General features: G+C 38.8%; 1 protein-coding gene across 1 annotated transcript in view; it reads right to left on the bottom strand.

Annotated features, from left to right (window-relative positions):
- Window positions 1–3554: 3554 nt before the first annotated feature.
- LOC116328112 (contactin-associated protein-like 4) overlaps window positions 3555–24220 on the bottom strand; it is a 111537-nt gene continuing 90871 nt past the window's right edge. Inside the window, exons 18-24 of the mRNA XM_031749815.2 lie at window positions 19232–19471; window positions 17124–17348; window positions 15506–15639; window positions 11683–11770; window positions 6758–6976; window positions 5502–5573; window positions 3555–4468 (exon numbers count right to left, since the gene is read on the bottom strand). Coding sequence (XP_031605675.2) covers window positions 4272–4468; window positions 5502–5573; window positions 6758–6976; window positions 11683–11770; window positions 15506–15639; window positions 17124–17348; window positions 19232–19471 — 1175 coding nt within the window. The 3' untranslated portion in view covers window positions 3555–4271. The remainder of the gene's footprint in view (window positions 4469–5501; window positions 5574–6757; window positions 6977–11682; window positions 11771–15505; window positions 15640–17123; window positions 17349–19231; window positions 19472–24220) is intronic.

Raw genomic sequence — 24220 nt, forward strand, 5'->3', positions numbered from 1 at the left:
TTCAGCAGGAGGGAGTGTGTTGGCAACATTTGGGGCTTGTAGGTCGTAAGATCAGGCCTGTGGTCACCACTCCCTATAGTTTTTCAAACTGGAGGGTAGGTAAACACAATGGTCTCTTTGACACTTTCCATCAACCCAAACTCCAGTTAAGTGTTTGGTTTTTGCTGTGTGTTTACTTGTGTAAACATTTGGCACTTTTATCAGCTTACACACCAGTTGATTGGAAACAGTCGTTTAAGCTGCATCTGCATTAAAATGAAGCTTATGTATAAGTTCAGCAAAGAGTCACACATCTGTCTGCCTTCCAGGTGTTGGGGGATAATCTAAGCTTGACATCACTTCTACTTTTCCACGCTGTCAAGCTTATTGTGACATCACTGGTGTAGTCCAATCATCTTCTGCCGGCGTTCTTCTGGCCAATCAGCCTTCGCTCCTCTGACTTTAGATCTTACTGCATATCTTCCATTCTTTCCCCACCATCAGCGTCTAGACTCAAGGATTCATGCAGGACACCCCGATCACTGCTGGGATGGGCTATCAGAGTCTAACCATTTTACTAGACTTTATTGGCCCGAACACATCTCACTTGTACTCCTATGTGTTAAAAGTGAGTGCAGCAGAAATGATCTGCAGCATGGGGACCACTTATCGGCTCCAGCATAAAGTTCATAATGAGAAGACTGCAACACAGGAGAACGCAGTGTCTGTCATTAGTGTTGACAAAAGTGCATTTTAAGACAAAATACACAAGGAGAGTGAGTTTAAAGTTTTAGCAACTTTTGTCATTAAAATCTCATCTGAGGTTTTGGATCTCACAGAGACTGTGGCGTGTATTTGGTGAGCAGCTGCTGTTGAGCTTCCCTCTGTTTCTCATCCTTCTATCAGCAGTCCTCTTTCCACATGAGCTGGATTAACACATGGAAGGATTGGCTTCATTTTCAAGTGTTAATATCAGAATGAGTTTTCATTACAGCCATGGATGCTTGGCAGTGTCTCCCAGATCATCTTTGTCTGATTCTCCTCATCTCCCTCTGCTTTATATCGAATCACAATCCACCTGTCAGCTCAAAGCAGATTAGCATTTCCAAAACACATTAACTGCCTCTGCGTGTACGGAGCGAGGTGACAGACAGACACACTGTTAGAGAGTCAGTGCCACTGTCGGTGTTAAAAGCTTCACTGTTCAAAGACATTAAGGGAGCTGAGTGAGGAAGCTCCCAGCAGGCAGTAGGCAGCAGGGAGGAGAAAACTTTTAAGTGGAGCCAGCAAAGTGAGGAGGATGCAAAGACTTTTAAAGTAAACTGCACATGTGATAGCAGTCTAGCAATGATCAAGGTTTTTATTTGTTTCCTGTTAGTGCTGTCTTTTTATGATTAAAGGGGCCCTATTATACAAATTTTCAGCTCTTTTAAAATTCTTGGACCTACTAAAGCTTTGCATGATTAACAGTTTGAAATAATTTACCTTTATAAAGGGACTCGGTTCATCCTGTCTGAAATGAGGTGTTTTAACTACTACTTTAAACTGACTTTCTTTTGATTTCCTCAATCCATCTTATACCACTCCTCCAAGTCAAGATCCCAGAGCCTATCTCAGCTGCCATAGTGACCTCACCCCATGACTGTGGGAGGAAGCCGGAGTACCTGGAAAGAATATAAAATCTGCACACAGAAAAGCCCCAGTCGGGACTTAAACCCAGGGCTTGTGAGGGCACAGTGCTAACCACTACACCACCATGCTGCCCACACTTTTGTATTCCTGTTGCTCATAAACAGAAAATTTGACCAGCAGGGCATCTATGCACATCACTACTGTATGCGATGACCATATAAGGGATTTCCCCCATCTTTGTTGTCACACAGAGCCATGAGTAGGAAACTGCCTGAAACCTACTGTTTGCAGAAGTCTTAATTGTGATCTTTTGTCTCTCAGAGACAGACTATTTCAATCTTTGGCAGCCATGTTTAATATGAGAATCCATCAAAATAACACCAGAAAATTTACAGGGAAGAAGTCAAACTATTATGAAGTATCCAGTGAAGTTAGTAAGGCTTCTATTTATGATTTTTCTTTTTGTCATGAGGAATTTCTTGAGCTACACTGAACAAAAGAACTGATTTCCATCCCATCGTAGAAGGTCAGTTGACTCAGCACACCCGTTTTAAAGTTTCAGAAGTAAAGTGTCAGACTGAAATTATATAAAAATTCATCTGACTTTGATGACTGTCCACATTATTTGAACTTACATATCAATTAGAGAATGTATCTTTAGGGTCATAATATTAGGACTTGAATAAAAAACACACTTTGGATACCATTGTGCACAGCCTTTCCCAGAAAAAATGTACTACTGTACTTTAACTACTGTATTGAGAGTTCATCATTCCAGCTCCTATTATATAACCAACCACATCCCAGGACTGCAGCCCTGACACACGGCTGCTCCCCTATCGGTCTCTCTCTTTCTGTGAATGGAAGTTATAAATAAACAAATGAGACAGCCAACAGATGACAGCCATACAAACCACGACTGCTTTGCTGAACAAAAGATTTAAAAAATATACTAAAATAAAAAGAGTGTCTGTGTTTTGGACCTTCATATTTCTCAGAATTAATTAGAACCATATTCTGTACCAAGATGTGGATACTGGAGTGGAAAAAAAAATCAAAGCTACTGATCCTACAGTTAGAAAAACTCAGCAAACTAATCAGACACACTGCCATATATAACATAGCAAATAGTCAGTGTCACAATGTAATTAAATAAATCTTTAGACTAGCAAACTAGTCAATTTTATCTCTTGCTTAAATGATGATTGCACATTGGTGACCAGGCATGTCTGTAGTACATATCCTGTACTAACAGTGTAACAACTTGGGAAATCTTTTTAGTTCTGGTTTGGTCTCATAAGAAGAACTCGTAAGAAGATATTTGGCTCTTTTGCTGCTAAATGATCCGTTACATTACACACTGAGCCTGATGTTTGAGCCGGTGTTCTGGCAAAACACCCTACCTATCAAGCTGTCCTACTTGTTGTTACTGTGTATGCGCACTACTCAAAACGGCCATGTTTTAGGTGTTAATAGCACACGCCTATTCTTTGATCCTACCCCGATCTCGTGCGTGCAAAAAAAGGTTAGTATTATGTTTTACTTCTTATTACAGTGGATACTTTTCCTTAAGCTGTTGTCAATTTGTTAACTTTTCAAGATGACATGCGTTATGTTTTTTTGTGCAAAAATACTCTCAGATATTTCAAGTCTTGATTTAGTACTTCTGTAAACTGGTGTACAGCGTAAACCTTGTCCTACCTAAATAAATACAAGCAGGAAGCACGTTTTGATAGTGTGATTTGGCCATCAGAACGTCCTACCGTCATATGTACAATGGAGTGGGCCTTTTTTGTGAATACAGCTGCCTACTGACACCAAAGATGATGCTTTGAGTGGTGACAGTGAACACAAAGCTTTGGGCCTAATGGCTGAACAGTGAGTGAAAAAACCTACAACGAACCATCACCTGAATCACTAAGACAACGACGACCTTTGTGGTAACATTGCTTTCTTATTATCAGGATACACATTTTCTGTTAACAGTGATTAAACTCATAACTTTGGAATGTGTTTGTGTGATGTGGAATAATTTCTACGGATGTAATTCGCATATACTGTATATTTAGACCACTGACCTCACAAACGTTAATGAAAACTCGAGAAGGGGTTAAAAACAGCCAGTTACTGGGAAGAATAGTTGGAAACATGAAAAAGGTAAATATAAAATATCCATGGATGGCTTTTGTTGGATTATTTGAAATGCAGGCAAATGTCTCGCAGGCGGTTTGGAGTTTATCCCCATCTTTCTCCAGGTGAAATCCAAACAGAAGACAGCTTCACACTCTCCCTGCCCATGCACAATAAAAATACTGTTACCTCCATTATTTCCAACATTTCAACATTAGCCAGATCGTTACAAAGACATTATTCAGTGTTTTACATTGCTGAATATTTACAGTTGCTTGAACAAGTATATCAACACCCTTAAAGTCCAACGCTGTTGCATCAGTGTATTCACATTTTACATTAAGCAACAGAAAGACAACACTGTGAAAATTGTTCTTCTTTGCTTTTCACATGCTGCAGAGCCACCTCTGTCAGAGAAGTGTCTGAGTGGCTCTCGAGTGCACTGCAAAGTCCCAAGGCGTGTCAAGATGCGTCTGTCTGCAGCTTCGGCTCCAAAAGCCCAGCAGCACATCAGGTCATCGGGCCTCCAGTTAAATGAAATACTCCTTTGGGTTTTCAGTGGAGAGATTCTGGGAGTCAGCCTGGTTGTTAAAAGGAAAGTCTTGGCTGTCCTCCTGTTTGACTCCCTTCACTTCCTTGTTACGATATGTATCCTTTCTCCGGTAGAGGAATCTGGCCGTTATCGCCAGTGCAGTCACAATCACAAAGATGACTACTGCAATGACACCTGTAAGGTAAAAGGATTTTATAACACATCAGATATCACCTTTCAGATTTCAATGTGAATGAATGTTCTGATGTTATTGTAGCTGATGTATGGATTGGAAGCAAACTCTTCCCCTCGTTGTACCATCTCTAAATGTTTTGATTATCTTGCAAATCGCACTTTAGAGAACATTAAATACCAGTTTAAATCTTTTGAAGCCATCACGCTCTTCTGCTCTGTTGAGCACATTTGGGAATACGAGAGCAGGTTTCATTTAATTGGCATCCCAGAATCCATCTGAAATCAATTTCATACTACATTACATTATAAAGTGGCCAGAGGTTTTAAGATAAGAGCAGAAAAAGTTTTCCCATCAGCAAATCATCCCTACATTGGTTTAATTAGGTGGGCTGCCCTTTGTGTACTGGATGGTTTAATGGACAGTTTTAAATGACTTTTCTCTGAGTCTCACCTTTTCTATCTGCACAATTATAGATTGAACCTTTTCAGTCTTCACTTTGAATCAATCCGTGCTGGCAGAGCAGCAAAGTTTTAAATGGACTCCTGCCTGGCACACCACTTTACTCTTTCTTGGAGTTCAACCTCTCTCCACAACTTTATTCGTACAAACAAAGCTTGAACTCATCACTTTTTTTTAAATAAAAGGCACCAGAAAAGCACATGAAATGTCATTATTTTTAGTCAAGGGCAATACGATTGACATGACAAACAACTATTTTCCACCGAAGCAGTGCTGGTGTCCAATTTTCCACCAAAAATAACACAGACACTGATGTCAGGAGTTCTATCTTTAAGCCAAGCAATTTTGTTGTTGCTTAAAAAAAATCACCAGCAAATCACAAATGCAGGCCAGTTTCTGTCTGCTGTCATTCTCCTCACACAAAAATGACCAAACCTCTGCTGATAATGTTGCATATATCTCTTGAAATGTAGGTAACGAGGCGTAACTGCCTGCACACCAGCACTGCACGGGTGGAAAATGGCTATAAGTAAAGTCCAGTGAAGAAGATACGAAGGTAAAGCAGTTTAGTACCTCCAATTAGGGCCGAGTCAGTCCTGATGGAATTGACTAAGGGTTCACCCGAACCCACTGAACCAGACTGGTCTACAGGAGAGAGAGAGGAAAAGAGAAAGGTGGAGAAAGCTATGGACAAGAATGTGAAAAACCAAAGGACTCCAAGAATAAAAACAAGGTAGAACAGCCAAAATTATTCACACCAGAAGAAAGAAGCTCAACAAGAGGCAAAATTAGAATAAAGAAAGAAATAAGATCAAATCAGAGTCAGAAATGAAAAGCAGAGACTGAAAAAACCCCACACACAAAACAACAGACCAGGGAAGATTACTTCAGCTCTACAAGAGCTGTAAAGCGTTGCAAACTGGATTAGAAAGAACCCAAAGGATGGAAATCCCAAACGAATCTCCTGTGTCTCAAATTCATTAAATCGTCAGTCATACTGTCATTAGACTCCCAAAACAAGGAGCATACTTCACGTAATTAACGAGCCGTTTCTGAGCTGGAAGAGCAGCTTTCATTCGGTTTCAACGCAAAAATGAAAGACAGCAGGAGATGTATGCCACCGTAATCACAGAATCAACTCCAAATCCCATTGGCCAGATTGGTTTTTGCATTACCTGGCATCATAGTTTTTGTACTAAATTTGCCTGTGTGTTGTAGCACAATCAATTACACTGGCCTTCAACATCTGTCCTGAGAATTAAATATTTTGATATTATGAAGATGAAATGCATTGTTGACGTAGCTCCTGTGGAGTTGAAGTGTTAGCATAAACAAAAAAGATGGTACGTTTTCATTTAAAGGCTTTACATCTGACACGCTAACTCAGTGATGCATGAAAGTGTCTCAGTTACGACACTGCACAGTCACTGTTATCAGCTGTACTGGGTGCGGCTTATATTCTGCCAAACTGGCTGGCTCAGTTTAGATGTCTACTTAAGATGCAAACTGGAACAAATCCCTTCTTCTAAAACTGTATCTATTGATAAAATATTAAAACAAATATAAAACTGCACATCAGGAGAAAGGATGGAGAACAATACTTGTAAAAAAACTGGAATAAAGTACAAGGTGCTACTATTATTTCAGTGTGGTCCAGTGATTTTCCACACAGTAGCTCTAGTTTTCAAAAACTAAGATGTGACATTTTTATTTAATTTTTGCAATAAAACGTGTAGAGGTTCAGCCAAAACTTTTAATAAATGTAACATATTTAAATTTTCAAGGATAAAAAACATAATAAAAAGTCAGGTGTCTCCTCCTTTTCTCACCTGACAGGTGGTGTGTGTTCTCAGCTGAGTAGGGATTGGCTGAAGCTGCAGAGCCGCAGTTGGACTGAGCTAAAGGTCCAGTGATGATGACGGGGCTGGAGTCAGGGCGGAGCAGAGCTTCTTTCAGAGGGCTGATGGTGTTAAAGTGGACAACTGACAGGCAGCCTGTAAAACCGAGGGAAGCCAACCTGGACAGGTCTGCATCCAGGTCATCGGACTCTGGAGAGAGAAAATGAGCAAGATAGAAAATGTGTAGTGAGGAGTGAGGATCCAAAGGCAGGGCACAGGAGCTGGCCTCAAAGAGCAAATAACAAAATGGATAAAGTTAAAAAAAAAGTAAGTAAATAATCCCCAAATTTGTCAATATGCACAGTGACTGAACAGAGGTTTGTAGATGGGTATGAAAACAGACTAATGACTTGCATGGGAGAAACAGAATGTAAATAAAACATAAACATAATAAATTACTGACAAGACACAAGAGGAGAAAAAAGGGAGGGTAAAGAGTTCAGATGTAAAATAAAAGAAGAAACTGAGACACAATAAAAACGAAGAGAAGGAAATAAGGAAGACATCGGAAATATTAAGTGGTAAGAAACAATACAACTTATCCAAGGCAAACAAAACATTATGTACAACAAAACACTGCATACATCAAAACGAACACCAACATTCATACACAAACTACAGTGCCTGAGTGGGCCATTAGTAGTAATTATATTTATAGAGAAAGAGTAACATTCAGGATGCAAGTTTTATAATGAAGTACATTATTTGCTGTATAATCTTCCAATTAAATATTATGAATGCATGTACCATTGTTCATTAGTAATAGCGAAGCCAGTTTTCTGAGGGTTAACAGAGACACATTTATTAGTTAAATCCATGTTTGTGGAAACTGCCACACACTGAATAATTTCAGCATGCAGAAGTGCAGGTGCAGTGTGATCTGATTATATTTCCAGGCTTTTCCAGTTTTGGGGGGGGGCTCAGTCTCGGCAATCACAAGGTGACAGGCGGCGTACAACCTGGACAGGTTGCTAGTGTGTTGCTACAATCTTCTGATTATCATGCACACACTATTTTAAAAGTACAGAAATCTTCCATTTATATTCTGGCAGCATGCAGACAGAAGGGCAGATTGCACTTTTCTCCCTGGTTCATTTTATCAATATGTTAACTTAAACTGGTTAAGCAAATCAGTTTTGTTGATTGCATTACTGATTATCTGTTGGTGAATTGTATGCTCACCTGGGTGATGGCACCAGCAAGACACAAATTGCTGCTCAATCCTGAAAGTCCCAATTTCCAGGGCTCAAAATAAAGTTCTACTCATGGTATAGTGACGGCCATGTAAAAATGCTCATAGTTACATTAATATCTATTTAAAAGGCATGTCTACAACAACAATTTTGGTTGTTCCAGCTAGTTGCTCCCTTAGTCAAACCATAGGATGGATCTTTTTTTTTTTTTTTTACTTGACCAACACTAGCACTTTTAACAGGTGGATAAGTGGTTGTCTCCTACGTCACTTCCACTTATTTGGGTCACAAAACTGGACTTAAAAAAAAACAAAACAAACCTTTAGAGCATTTTTAATGCAAATATCTGATGACTAATATGCTTTGCAATGTGGTTGGCCTATTTGTAACTTCAACCTCTCCCAGTCTGTTGTGGCTCTGACAAAGATGGGGATAGTGTGAAATGATCCATTGGATTGATCATGTTCTTAGGTCGGAATCCTTACTTTCCTTTATTCCAGGTTTTATGGTTTAGATTTTTGTATTAGTGTCTCCTTTCTTGTGTTCCCTTTTGTTTCAAGTTTCGTGTGAGTTTTCTTGTCTGTGTTAATTTGGGTTCTTTTGTCATTTCCTGTCTTATTTGGATAATTTTCTTGCATCTTGTTTTGTGTTTCACTATCTCCTCTGACTCGCTGTCTTGACTGTCTTCACCTGTTGCTTGTTACCCTCCTGTATCAAATCCTCAGTCAGTTTCCTGTGATTAATTCTGTCTCTGTCTTTATATTTATTGTGCCATTCTGCCTAGTGTAACTTCCTCTGTTACAGTCCTGTCTAATCATTATGGCTTAATGGTTTGCTATCCCTTCCATCTTGCCCTGTTTGATTGGATATTTATTTAGGACTTGTAATTTGTGGACTTTCACTGATCATCAGTATTAAAAGCTTGCTTTTTTGTTGTTTACAATGTACACAAACTGCAGTTTATGATGCTATGAATCTGAAGTTAAAGCACCAAAACTGATTTCGACAAATCAATGGGTGGCATGTCCATCTTTCATATACAATCATATGATCATCAGCATACACTCACTCACCTCTGTTATAGCAGACAGTCAGTTATTCTGCTTTCAGTCTGCAACCATCACATTATGAGACACTCTCCAGCTTTATCTCTTGATTTTATTGACTTAAATCCCTCCATCATTCACCTCTGCTCCTTCACAGCAGTGTAAACAGCAGCTGCAGAAGCCAACATTAATGCTGGAAGCAGCTGCATCACTATCAGTTCAGATGACTGAGAGGTGACTGTGGTTTTAACCAGCATACATCTGCATGTTGATGAGAGCAGCAGGCGACACTGCCGCAGCCTGTAAGCTCCTCTCAGGTGATCCCCACCCCCACCCCCTACTTTGTCTTTCTGTATTCCTTCCTGGTCCATTAGTTAGGCTGATGGATGACAGGATTGAAGGGGAGCGACAGAGAATCTACTTTCCTGATGTTTTCCTGATCCTGATCTGACTCTCTGCCTCCTCTAGTTCGACTGCAGGGTAACATGCTGACATGACAGTTTTAAAACTTGGTGTGCTGTACTAAGGTCTATTGCAATATACAGTACTGGTGCTTTACCTCTTTTGTTATTAAATACAGTTGCTGTAATTGACCGAGATTTTCCTATACACCAACATTAGCTAGATAAATGAAGAAATAAAGTTCACACTGACTACTTACATCCTACTAAAGTGATTCCTTTCAACATCAGTTTATTTATATTTTTAAAGTCATTTTCTTTCATGATATATCTTAAAAGTACTTATGGAAATTTCTGATACATGGTATGAAAATATGTATTGTTCTATTTTTGTTCCACTGTTAGTTGTTCTTTTTTATGAAAGAGCTGTGACTGCAGCCTGTGGTCTCTCAGACTCTTATTCACAGTTTATATCTTAGTCCATCTTTCATGGAGGCACCGAGGGAAAAAATTACTGGCTTTTTAAAAATTGTAAAAACTGTAATCACCCCAACACTGTTTCAAGTCTCTGCCCAGGACTGGAGAGGAAGTAGAAAAAGCAATGCACTAAAGAAACAGCTGATTCCCATTTAAAAGTTTAAAACTGGAAGAAGCACATTCAAGTAGTCAGAATGAGACCTCCAGGGATGAGCAGTGCTGGAGCAGTCCAAAGGTACACAAGATCTGGACTGGATAGAGATAATATAATGATTATATTATATAATAATAACTATTATTTTTCTTTTTCAGTTTATCAAGAAAAGACAGCTGGCTTATTTGGGAGGGACTCAGAGTAGAGCTGCTACTCCTCCACATTGAAAGAGGCCACCTGTGGTGGTTCAGACATTTGATTAGGAGTCCTCTTGGGGGTGAGGTGTTCCAGGTATGTCCTACAGGAAGGAGGAGGAGGACATGTTGCGGAGAGAACTTCTCTCAGCCTGGGAACACTTACGTAGGTCATTTTTATGCTCACTGCGTGGCTTGTGTCGCGTGATGCGTATATGTAAGAGACATACAGACACACAGAGGAAGATGTTGCAACTGTTTGTGTAAAGACCTTTGCAAAAAAAGGCTGCTGCCCCCGCAACACAGCCCTAGATAAACAGCAGAAAACGGATGGATGGATTTATCAACACTAGGAACTTAAATCTTAAATTAAGGCAGAAATGTACCAGTTCCATTTATGATACAGTTCAGATCAATCCAGCTCGATTAAATCCAGTCATAATCACAGGAAGCTAAAAACAAAAACTTGCAATTATTGGAAGTTTAACTGTATTTTCAGTTTTAAGTTTTACAGTTTTTCCTAGTGATAAAAAACCTCCCTTTTTCATACTACACAAAGTAATTAAGCAATAAACAATTAACTTGTTGAAACCCAATGCTCACGGTATTGGGGGACAAGAGGGAGAACATCTGGTTTAATGGGATGTACCGCCAGATCTGTTATTTAAATATAGACATGTGGGATCCACAGAAACATCAGAATCTCAGCTAAAAGCTCACAAAATCATTTCAGCGACCACCAAACAGCTAAAATAGCAAATGATTAAAAAGCAGGTAAACAGATTCCCCCCCAGCAAACAAACGAACAAACAAACAAACAAAACCTGGACAATCCGGACAATGACTTACCAGAACTTTTTCTGCCATTTTACACTTTAAGTCCAAAGAGTGGTGCTAACAGGTTTCTTTCTATGTCACAGCAGCGTTTTCTTTATCATGTACACAAACAGTTAAATATGTTACTTTTTTACACTGACAGAAAGGGGAGCTTCACTGGCCTGCTTAAGATCAAAGTGGGCTATATGTGGCCTGTGGTGTAAAATGAGTTTGACACCCCTGCTCTAGAGTAATCTGCAACTCAGTCAGAATATCAGAAAAAAGTTGTTGCAAAGGTCCAAGATTGCAGAGTGCCTCCCCAAAACCCAGAAACTACTTAAAATATCTTTTGTTTACTTCTTGACTCAACATTTCTGAGCACTCAGTACTAAGATGAAAATATCACTTTGTCCTGCTAACAGCTCTGGTTCCATTTATTACAGTCAGTTTTTCTAAGAAAGCTCACGCTGAGAGTCAGGCACCAAACTTCTCAGAGCTGTTATCAAATGAATGTGAGTCTGAGTGCTCCCTAACTAAAAAGACCTTCTCTCTGCTTTTACTGTGTCCTCACTCACCGTGCACTCTGCCCAACACCAGCGACTTGATGGCATTAAATTCCCCGTCAGATGTCAGGTTGAAGTCTTCTTTGGCATTTTGGTCAATCTGAAAAAAATAAATAAATAAATCGGCTTTCGTTCAACTTTTAATTTGTAAAGTAGAATACAATACAGGATAATTTAAGACAAATAAAAGCACAGAAAATTAAAAGATCTGAATACAAATTGATCATTAAAAAAACAAAAGGAAAGTTATTGAAATAATAGAACCATTAAGAAAAATGAAAACTGAATGTTGAAAGTGCATCAACTAGGACATGAACAGCTGGAAGTGGAATAAGATCAAATTAAAATTTTAAAATGCCCTAGGCATAAAAACGAGCAAAGTATTACATTGTTCTGTGAGCTATTCTAGTTATTAGACGCAGTGAGTTTTACTTTCGTGCCAGTCATTACTTTTCAGTCAGCGGTGATGTGAATCTGGCGCTCCATCCTTTTTAAATTTGATTTTTTTTTTTTTTTTCAATGTTCAGCTTTCCCTTTATCTCACCAGCTCAAAGGGAGGAATAAGCAACAGAGTCCAAACTTGCAGTTAAAAACATTCAGTCATCCAGAGTGAAATTCACCACTGGAGATTATTTTAATTAGAGCAGCTCCACAGAGAGTATCTCACCATGTGGCCGTGAAGAAGAAAACCTAGTCAAAATCATAACTGAAGTTTCCATCAAAGGGAAAAAAAACGAAAAACTTTTGTAAGTCATTATAAATGCTGATTACTTCAACAAGACATCTACTGTTTGAAGTAACATTTACTTGAGGTCATAGTTACACCATGCTGGAGCTTTAAGATAAAGAAGTGTATTTACAAGACCTATTAGGAGAAATGGAAAAAGTATTCATAATGATCTTTGGTTCAGACCCAGAACAGCTTCATGAGTGAGGGGAGAGGGGAGCGGAGGATTAACAGATGGCTGTTATTGAGGTGAGGAGAGGTGAACATTAAGCAAAGCTGTAAGATTTACCGGTTGATCTACGTTGCTACCCTGGCCACGGCCACAAGTTGTCACCAAAAGAATGAGGTCATGGATACAAGTGGTGGAAATGAGCTTTTTTTTCATGGGTGACAAGGTTCTTCCTTAGAGATGAGCTAAAGAGCTCAGTTATTGAGAAAGGGCTTAGATTAGAGCTGCTACTCCTGCACATCGACAAAGGAGCCAGCTGAGGTGGACCAGGCATTTCTTAATGGGAGGAGGCTGAGGACAGACCCAAGACACCTACCCAGACCTTCCCCCAGAGAATGGGACGACAGGGCATCTTTGCTTAAACTGCAGACGACCCAGATGCAGACGTGGATAAGAGACTGAAAATAGATGGAGCGCTGAACAGACCAAAAACAAAAAAAGTACTAGCTCTGACCTTTGACATTTTTATATTGAAGCTAGGGCACATACAAGGCTAAAGAGAAAGGGGTGATTTATTGCAATGAATCACATATCTTTACATTTATACCATTCTACTTGCTTCTTTCTGCTGCCCTCTTATCTGTAAGAGGTCACCACAGTAGGATATTATTGTTATTATTATTTTTTTTTTACACTCGATGCCCTTCCTAATGCAACCCTCCAAGGGATTTGTGTTTTTAAAAGAGGTCACCACAGTATGATATTATTGTTAAAAAACCATATTTTTTTTTCACTAGATGACATTTACCAGAATGCAACCCTCCAACGGATTTGTGTCAAATTTTTGAAAAAAGACAAATAAAACACATGACTGAGCTTGTGTTCAAAACCTGGAAAAGTGCTTGCAAAATGACTGACATTAAATTAAACAGGCAAATGGAAAAAAGCTATTAAACATGCTTTGAATTAAATTATGAAAACTCAAAGACAAGCAGGAAGTCTGGGAGTTTGTCCACTTTAACTACCTGCTTTGGATGCCTATGCAGGGAGAGGGTGATAAAACAATTACTGGTTAAGAAAGCACCTCCAATTGGGTTTGCAGTTTGCAGTTCTGCTGATATGAAATAAGCTCTAGGTACATTTTTATAGACTTAAGCTGATATAATATCACTGAAATTACAGTAGGTTTCCACATATTATAACCTAGATTGGTTCTATTGAACAGGAAGTACCTTTTGCTCTCTCAGTTAGGTCCCTTGTGTTTACACACGGCGCCCAAGTCCAGAACTTTATCTTTTTGTCTCTGACAAACTTTGATGTACTATTTTAAGGATCTAATGGAGTGTGTCAGTAAACCTAAAGGAAACCAAACACTGGGCCATCTGATAAGAGCGCAGAAAGAGAGGGCATGATGTATTAGTAGCCCAGGGTGATTTAGTTTTTCATTTTTCATTCGCTCAGGGGGAGAGGATATGATGGTGTTCAATTGTGAGACCACTTTAGAGAGTCTATACTGCTGGCCATCAAGAAGCAGCTGGGTGACAATCGATGAAGGTCACCTGATGTTCCTGAAGCATGTTGTAACAATATAACGATTCGAGGTGATGGAAACCGGTAAGATGAGATGCAACTCATATTTCACTGGAGTCTTGACAAACTGCATCAAGACGAGGTCACCTTATATTTCATCTCAGGGTGTTGATAATTATAGAGACGTCCAGGCTGCTGGCTCCCAGTTAGATTAAGTTTACCTCATATATCATCTGAGGCTGTTGTTAACGCTGTTCATGAGATTTAGATATTTTGAAGTTGATCTATATTTCATCCAGAGCTGTTTTAATGTGTAGTTTATCCCTGCTATCCTTCCATAGCTCTGCAGTAATAACTGGAGCTTCCTCGAACTAAATTAAGACAGGGGTTATTGAGCCTTCCTGAAGTGACATGATGTGACTGGATCCACTTGAAAATAATTTAAGTTAAAAAGTAAAAAACTTTTAACAAATGGAAACTCGTTTCAGACAAATCGTTTTGAACTGCCAAAGAAACTGCTGTGCTATACATTTTACGTTAGTGGTTTCAGGATCATTTTCCAATGTTTTGACTGATGGTGAAGGAAGTAAAGGAAGGAGCCTATGCACAGCTGTGAAGTTATCGTATCTGTGACAAATAGAAGCTGTGTGTATGCCATGTTTGAAGCATACCATACAGATAGAAAATATTAAATACAGAATATGACATTTATGTATTTATATTTATTTATTTTTAGGGTCTTCATCTGGAAACTGAATGGAAACTGCTAAATTACAGGGGCTAGAAAAGGGAGCACATTAACTTTTCTGTGGTAGTCTATGGACCATAAACGAAACAACATCCAATGCTCTTCACTGTTCTTCAAGTGTCGGGGTTAATAGACTCAGGTTAATAAAAGCAAAAGTAAGTCAGGGTTTTAGTGGCCAATACTGACGGGTAAGTTGTAACAGTACCTATTCACACTCCTGTTTTAAAACAGTGAGAGCACAGTGGGATATCTGGGAATAAATGCTCAAGCAGGAACTGCAAAACATTCAATCAATCTTTAAAATAACCTGATTGATCAGAGCATACTGCTTTTTGTCCCCATCTGGTGGTGAAAAAAACATTGTAACCCTTTATTTTAAAGTGGAAGTCTAAAAAAAAAAAAGAGTTGAAACGGCAGAGATTCCACTCTTCTGTCTCTTCAAAGCTGTTAAAATTGAACAGTATTGTTATTTTGTGTGTAAGGTGAGATGCTCCTCACTATTTTCTACTCACTCGTGCAGTCCCCGCTTTTGTAGTCTCTTGAAGATTTAAGGAAGCACAGATCACCTTGTCATATACTGTATGCATGTATTTTATAGTGTATATTGCACACAAGTAAAACCATAAATGTAGTTATACAGTATTTGTGTTGTTTTCCTCACCTGCACAGACACAGAGTCTGTCAGTCTCCTGATGGAGACGGTGTGCAGCTGTCCGTTGGTGAGGCTCCTCACTTTGCTCCCCAGCACTTCGGCGTCTCTGCTGCTGTCCAGCTTGTATCTCACCTCCAGCTTATCTTAATCACACAAACACACAAAGTTTTTCCACATTAAACTTCTTTCTTTCTCTTAATGAAAACATCCGTGTGTGCTATAACCTTTACGAAAAAACATCCTTAAGAAAAATAACCTTAGATTCGCATCTTTCGGATTCATCACTGAGTTAATAAAGCTTTCCATTTTAAGAGGATTAAGAGGTAATTCCCTATCAATAACAAAACTCTAAATCTAATTAATTTTCCTAATATACAGAGCATTAGGAGCGGATTTATATAAAGCAACGTTATTTCTTTGGGGCTTTTAAGATTAAAACCAAGGATATGAAATTATATATTGTCCTTCAAATGCATCCATGTTATCAGAATAATATTTTTCAATTATAAATAATCCCATAAGAAACACTTCATAATCATGATTCACTGTGTTCATCTTTTAATTAGGTGTATTTACCAAAAAGGAATAATTACTTGATGTATTAAAGCTCATTCCCGTAGCTGCCGTTTCTGATAAAGTGGTTTATGCAAAAGTTCTTGAAAGCAAGACTTAAGTGATTAATCATGAATATCTATGATTTTGGCTGAAGAAGGTTTAAGTGCAGCAAAAGAAATAAGCAGAACAAGAGAAAGCTCTTAAGGATTTCACTGGACACTTTTAAGCACATTTACCTGTCAACTCCCTGATCAGCATGAAGCCTTAATAACTCAGAGAAAGCTGATGGACAACAGGGCATTAACAGCAGAAAAAAAAAAATCCATCTATAGCTAACCTAGCAGCAAAGTGCCAATTTTATTGCTGGATGCTGAAAATGTAATTCCAAATTCAAAGTGCCTCTGTTGCAACTTTTATAGGATTAATTTGACACCACATTTTAGGGTCTGTCCACGCTAACCTGCCACCCAAATTCTTATTCCTGCAGCACTTTTTCAAAGACGAAACAGCTGGACGTGTTAAAAGGCAGTAGAGTAGACAGTAGTAGAGTAGTCAGGGATCCAGAGAGAGGAAAGATCTGACAGATTCTTTTAGATCTTCTGAAGCTGCTAAGCAGAAGAGGAGGAGAAGACTGAGAGAAGCAGGAGAGGGCAGAGCCTGATATGTGGAAAAGATGACGGGAACGGGAAAGACTAAGAGGTGAGGAGAACTTTGATATAAAAAAAAACTGGGTGAAAGGCTCTGTTTTTTTACTTTCCCCCACAAAGTTTTTTTGGTTAAGGTTTGAAATTGTGTTGCGTTTAAAAGAAGTGACATCCATAACGAAGGACAAGATGGATCATTAACAAGAAAGAATTACAGAAAAATATTTGGAGGGTGAAAGAGTTGGTCCATAAATAACAGAAGACATTCAACCTCAAGTCTGAAGGACGAAGAGGAGAGAAGACCAAACTGAACATGGAGAAGAAGAAATGCAAGGTGAAATAAAAGCCCTCTTAAATGTGTCATCTGGTATAAAAACTTTTGAAAAATTAAAAGTTTTGTCTTCCTGCAAGACAGGTGTTCTCCTCACCATGCTTGTTGATGAGCACAGCCAGGTATTCTCTGTAGTAGGAGCTGACGTAGAGCAGCAGAGCTGGACTCTGGTTCGTCCTGAAGCTCAGGGAGACGTTTTCTCCTCTGAGCGTCATGTCAGAGTAGATGGAGGACGGCAGAGCGCTGCTGTTCCTGCTCAACTCGTAGGGCTCCTTGAAGGTGTAGCTGACAGACGTTCCTGACTTGAAGCTGACTGACACCTCTGGAAAAAAGCGGCCACAGAAAGGTTATAGCACCTACCTACCTCTATTATTATTACATTTTTTTTTTTTGCCTGTCAGCCATGTTATCTCTGACATTTTTCATAGATTCAACTAAAAAAGTGGGAACAAATTATACAAGGTACAATTTAAAATAGGTTCTCTGCTAAGCTGCTATGTTTAGACACAGCACTGATTGAGCTCTTCAGCTAGCTGCCTTTTATTTATGCCTGTATGATTTGTAGGTCAGTGTGAAGTACCTAAAGAAACAAAACAAAACAAAAAAACATTCTTTTGAAAATGGTAGGGTACAAGGACTGGACTAAAAAAACTTAAAAGCAGCCAATGTCCAAAGAAGAGATTTGAAAGAATTTTTAGAAAGCCTGGAGAACCTCTGATCATGACCACCTTAAAAAAAATACAAGAAGGTCTGGCTCATTGGAAGCAAAATGTAAAGAAGTGAGGGATGGCTCAAGACGCTTGCACACTACTGTACACATTTGCATCTACATGAGCAGCTCATTGGTACGTCTTGTGTTGTTTTTCCTCTGATAGAAATGACAAAATGTACAATTCATATAACTAAGGTTGCCTCTCAGTTTCAATATATATAAATAAATATATTTTTAACACCACACGAATGGGAAGAAAAACAAAAACTAATTACCCAAAGTGTTTAACAAGTTTGGCTCCAACTTTAAATACAGTTGTATCTGTTCTCTATTCAACTAATGAATCAAAGCAATCAAACGCACTTGTGGTGCTTTAGCAGGCTGAAGAGAGTAGATGCCAACAGCGGGAATGAAAGAGGGGTGGAGAGTCCTCTTAACCCGCTGAACTCAGTGAAATGTTTGTACCCAGACATAAAGTTCAATGTGAAGATGCATCATTAATGCAATGAATTTAATTCAAACCAAAATACTTTGAATACTTTTTAACGAGTGTCAACTGCAGAAAAACGATTCTGTGAAACAATAAAGATGATTACCTTAACCTTAACATCCACTTTGAATATTTGTATTTATTTTTATTACCATATCCATTTATTTTGAGTTTCATTATTATGATAATTCATCCTATTATAGTTCTATTTACAAAAATAGAAACTTTGAATGTCTGTATGTTCTAACCGACTTCACAGGGATGTAAACACAGAGTTGATTCTTGGGCTCAAGGACTCCTCCAGCAGCAACCACAAGCCGACACATAACCACAGCTTTAACCTTGGCTTGTGGGATATAAGAGCTTATGAAATTAAATGTAAAGCCGAGGAAAGAGGTCAGACACATTAAGTGGCTCTGTGCAGCATGTTGTAAAGTGTTTATAACAGGTCTCCTATAGAGACGTCAAGGCAGGTGGAACCATTAATGCTGCTCAACTCAGAAGAAAACATGACCTTTTAATGGCTTCAGCTTTTCAAAGACTGAAACACTTTGTGAGAATTTTGTCAACAGAATGTTAAAGTCTTCCTGTCACTTCCTGTTGTCTGATTTGTGGTTTTAGATTTTTCTAAAACTTTCCTGCTGAGTTTTGCTGAGAAGACGAACTTTTTAACAGAGCCTCTGTAAAAACCTCCAAGATGTGCCAGTTTTCTAGTTTACACCATGTAACTCAGCAGCGAGTGGTTGGGAGATCTCCCTACAGTACTGCTTCTTTTGTATTTTTGCATCATCTGTGAGGCATACTCGCTCTCTTCCACTCCACTACACTAAGAACTTCAAGGATTTCTACCACCTACTTCTTTATACATATTTGATAACGTTGCAAGTGAAATAATTTGTGGCTATTTGTTAGCGCCTGTGACGATGAGCTCCCTCAGCTAAACAACATCTTTACAGCATCCAGACATTTTTAAAGTATGACTCTCGCTACACTGTGTGTGTACCTGTTTGGCAGAAGACTCCGGTGTACGCTGACAGGCTACAGTCACAGTGGAAGCCATTAGCTCTGTCCATACAGCGGCCATGGTTCTGGCAGAGCGAGCCGTAGCTGCTGCAGTGACCCGGGCAGCCAGGTTGAACGCCTGGTGTTATCTTCGCCCTCTCCTCCAGGTCCAGAGTGACACCGTTCAGCTGCAGAGAGCGGATACAGCCGCGGAAGCCCTTCTGCCTGGATGCTGTACCCCCTGAAATCACAAAAGTTAAGCGCCATTATCTTTACTTTCCACCCTTCTGTGTAGAGATCTTCCCGAGGGGTTGAAATGGTTATATTGCTGATATCACAAGCAATCAAGGCCTAAGCGTGCTCCCCGAGAACAATGATGCAACATCGATTTCTGTGTCTGTCTTCTTTCAGGCTCAGGCTTTGTTTTATTCTAAGTGTGCTGACAAGCCTGTATGTTTTTATTTCTCCTCCTCCTGTCATCTGCAGCAGATCCACATGTCGCCTCTGCTTCCCCAGAGGCTTCAAACTGTCAACACTATTTTTATGAAATGACACAATGATGAAAACACAATGAGGCAACAAGCTGTAGGTGGAAGGCTGATTTAAAGGTATAACTTTCATCAGTCTGTCTATATAACATCCTTCCAGCTGCTGACTGTGTGTTTGGCAGCCTTGATGAATTACTGTCTGAACCAGTGTCTGGTTGTATGTCTGAATTTGTAGGGGGGGGGGAGCAGGAAGGCAGATTTTCTTCCCTATACTAGACTTTGCGTTGCTCATGCTTTCCACACTTACCTTAGTTGCACACAAACAGTGGAGAAAAATCAAAAATGTATGTCCACTTTTGCAAACACGCATCCCATCCTTTCAAATGTGATGGCACAGCCAGAGTTCAAACCTGACAAACTCCCACTTCTGCAAAGATCGGGGCTCAATCGTTATTGTCCTCAGAGCACAGACGAGGCAAAGCTTTGCTCTGCGTGTTCAAAGCTGACAGCTTCCTATTGTTTAGCAGCAGGAGCTTTTCACACCAATAAATCAGAGCTCTGCTAGACTCCTCTCTCTCCTCTGATGTAAGCCAACAAACTGTATATGGTTGAAACAGGCAGTTATCGCCAAAGCAACACGAGTGCAGAGGTAAATATTCCCTAAAAGCTTTTCAAAATGACAGTTACTCTAAATGATTTACTAAAATACTTAATCTCTGCGTTGAAAGTGAGACATCATACTGATACTAGTATAAAGGGCTGCATATATAGAGAGAAAATTTTACAGAATAAGAATCATTTTTTTTAATGAGAACTCAAAATGTAAGAGCATGTTATGTTAAAAGCATGTAATAAACATTATGAATGCATGTTTTGCGTAACAAAGGTAACACGAAACTAAATGTGACGTGTCTGAAAAACAAAACCATCAGAATTTGGACACTAACAGAAACTGAAGGCGATGCTTGGTGAGATCATTCCTCAATGAATGATTAGTGAATGATTTGTGGAGCTAAAAAAGACAGATGGAGATAAACGCAAGCATCATCAGTAAGAATATAAAAGAACAATTGTGCTCTTTACACAAGACCATAGTGGTAAGTACATTCTGCAGCTGAAGCATACAGTATGTGACCACTGGGGAGTAAGTGGGAAAGAATTAGTGGGATCAAAGCAATCATCAAAGGTTGTGTAGGTGGCTCAAAATACAAAGAACCCTCAAGCTGCAGGCTCAGGAAATGTAGTGAGGATAAATTCAAACTCTGTAGCACAGTAAGCCAGCAGCCTCTGCTCTGTGTGAATGATGACACACTTATAAAATAAATACAATAATGCAATACAAACAGGCCAGAGACACACGCCATACATTTGCAAGGCTCTAAATATTTATCACAATGCACTTTTTCTGGACTTAATCATTGGACTTTGGCTTCATATCACATTAGCAGTGATGCTAAATGAATCTTCTGACATTCATTTCAAACCTTTAACAAAGCTTTCATTTTTGCATCATATCAACTGGATCCATATAGAATGCATGACTTTTTTTGATTAATGTGATAACTTTAACAATTCATAAATTGAGCATCACGTTAGTTCAACAGGTACTTGATGGATCTTTATTCCAACCCATATCAGCTGATACGATTCTTCATATTGTACTGGCAAATCTCATACTGTATGAAGCATCTTATTGAAGCTGCTTCAACTTGCATACATGTGTTGCTTTTCCACTGTTTTTGCTTCTGCACAAATTTGTGTTTAAGGGCAGGAAGGTCTCAGATTCATACTGTCAGGTTAACAAATATAAAGATGATTTAATTGTGGGGTAAAATTTCAGCAAATCAAACTGAGCTATACTAATTTTTCTATTAAGCAAAACAGATATACAGATCCTGGTCATGGCACCACTCGCAGCAAGCAAAACACAAATTTATGGACACAACGCACCAATAAACTATAGCTTATCTATTCAATGCAGGCAATACAACAAGTAATGTGAAATGTTCCTTGGAATGAATGGAAAAATCCTTCACTTGAAACTGCTGTGCGCAACTATTTTACACCAACAAACGGCAATAAAGAAAAATGGAAAAGCAATCCTATGGCTGACAGGAGGCAATAACATGGGCTATTAATTGAAACAATGTAATTTGCTGCCTTATAAAGCAGTGCAAGGAATAATTAAGGCTCATAAATACACTGTTCATGGAATTATGGGGTATGAATTTAAAGAAGACAACTCTGTGTCTTATTAAATCATAGCTAAGTAGATGGGCTAATACATCTGCGCGGTGCACCTGATGAGACTTGATTTATTCAAAAGGCACAAAAGGATTATAAATCCAAACTAAATACATTCTATAGGGACCTGGCAGGATTATGATTTATTAAAAAGCTGTACACAGGAGTGAGTACAGCATCGTTGTGGCTAATGCTTACATATTCTCTGAGCTCATACGAATAGTTATTATACAGTCGTTTATAGATTTTAAAGAATACGGTTGGAAATTCTTCATGCCTGTTCATCAAATATAAAAAATAAATAAATAAAATCACCTTGTGAAATGACACCAACACGTTTTCATTCAAACACTCCTTCATACTTAGTCCAGTGTACTTTCCTGATAATTTGGAGGTAAACATACACGGCTTCGGGCTGCCGGTGGCGACCTGCTGGCTATTCAGAGTGGATTATCGGCTAAGCACACTGAGCAAATCAATATTCACCTCAATCTCCCTGCTGCTGCATCTGCCACCTTCATCCAATCTCATCAGTGTTTGGTAGTTTGTTTTCCTTCCAGTGTGCATTTACTGATATGAAGTGACATGCATAATATTTACAGAATGATAAAACCCCATAATACACAATGGATTTTCAGTTTTGTGTTGGATTTTTTTTGTCCCTGCAGCGCTACAAACAGACTCGGAGGTCAAACAAATAATTTGAATGGAATGAAGCGATGAAGTTGAGATAACGAGGGCTGAAGTATTGATAAAGTTTGAAGTTAAAGAATTTTAGTGTGCTGGTTGTTGATTTGCGCAACCTTCTCACAAATAACTTCAGATTCATTTGTTTATTAAGAATTTGTGCACCACACTCTTTATTATGCCGCTGCTCCCTGATGAATGTGTATTCAGTGGTCAAAACCATCGCCTCAGCAGACTGATACTCGGTAGAGCTGGCATTTAGTCAATAACAGTTTAGCGCTTTGCTATAGAATATTTCTCTTCCTTTTCCAGCATGTTTCAGGAGACCGGACCTCCTAATTGTACTGTCTTTTAGATGTCACCGGTTTATGCTGTAGCTCTTTGAGTGACGACGTAGTAGAAGACCCAAAGAATAAATGTGCAGATGCTGCACCTTTTATATCCAATACAGCTGAACAAACACAGGATTCAGCAGCAGCAGCAGATTAAGTTACTGCTGCACACTGTTTGACATCCTACATAAAACCACTTTAAGAAAACTGCTTTATACCATCTATAACATCTACACACAAATCAGACTCATGCATTGTGTCTGCAGACGCTGAAAACTAGCACCTGGATTGATTGCTGAGAAAATATTGTTTTTGTTTATTTTTTATTCTGAGATGATACAGCAGTATGCTCCAATCTTTCCAGCAACATTATCAATATCAAATCTCATGTTTCCCAACTTCTGTTAAGACAACATCTCTTTCATACTCAGATTTTTGTTGGTGTTGCTGAACAACTTCCTTATGGGTTTCTAGACAAATAATATTTAAAGCTTACTGTCCGACGTATTGATTGCTCTGCTCCATTGTTTTTTCGTTTACCCTTCTCCCAGTTTCTGATCCCTAGCAATATGAAGCATTATTTTAAGGATGGATCCAGCCCAAGCATTTATGCGTCTTTAATAAAGACTTTTGCAGTAATGTGCTGTGGCAGTGAAGTATAAAACAGCAAGGAAACAACGCTGATTTCAGGTTTTCACAAAAATGTAAAATTTTTTGTAATTTCATTCAACATATTCAGGATTTTCTGTGCATTTGAGTGAGAAATCACAGAAATCGCTGCAAACGTAACAGTTTTTACCTTTTAATTAGGGTGCTCTTTAATTCTTTTCTTTTCCTTTTCTTTTCTATTCTCTAACTCATCTGTGATACGTGGTAAATAAACATGACCTGAGACATCTGATAGCAGTGTACTCCCTGATTCAAATGACTGAATCCAGATGGCTCCTGAATTTATTAACTGTTCTGTTCCAAAAGCCTCAATAAACAAGCACTGAACTTGTCAATGTTTCATAGAATCCTGTCTAATGGGAACCTTAGAAAGACAAACTGCTTTTTTTTTTAACTCCTGAAAGACACACAAAAAGACTAATTTGACTAAAATTTCTACAATTAGAAGCTGACAGTTACAGAGAACACTGAGATCCTGGAAGAAATGGCCTTGAATCATCCAGAACTGAGACTAATGAGGTGAAAATTTACACAAAGAAAGAGTCATGTTTATACATCAAGCATAAATTT

The sequence above is a fragment of the Oreochromis aureus genome, linkage group 18 (genome assembly GCF_013358895.1).
Source record: "Oreochromis aureus strain Israel breed Guangdong linkage group 18, ZZ_aureus, whole genome shotgun sequence".
NCBI lineage: Eukaryota > Metazoa > Chordata > Actinopteri > Cichliformes > Cichlidae > Oreochromis > Oreochromis aureus.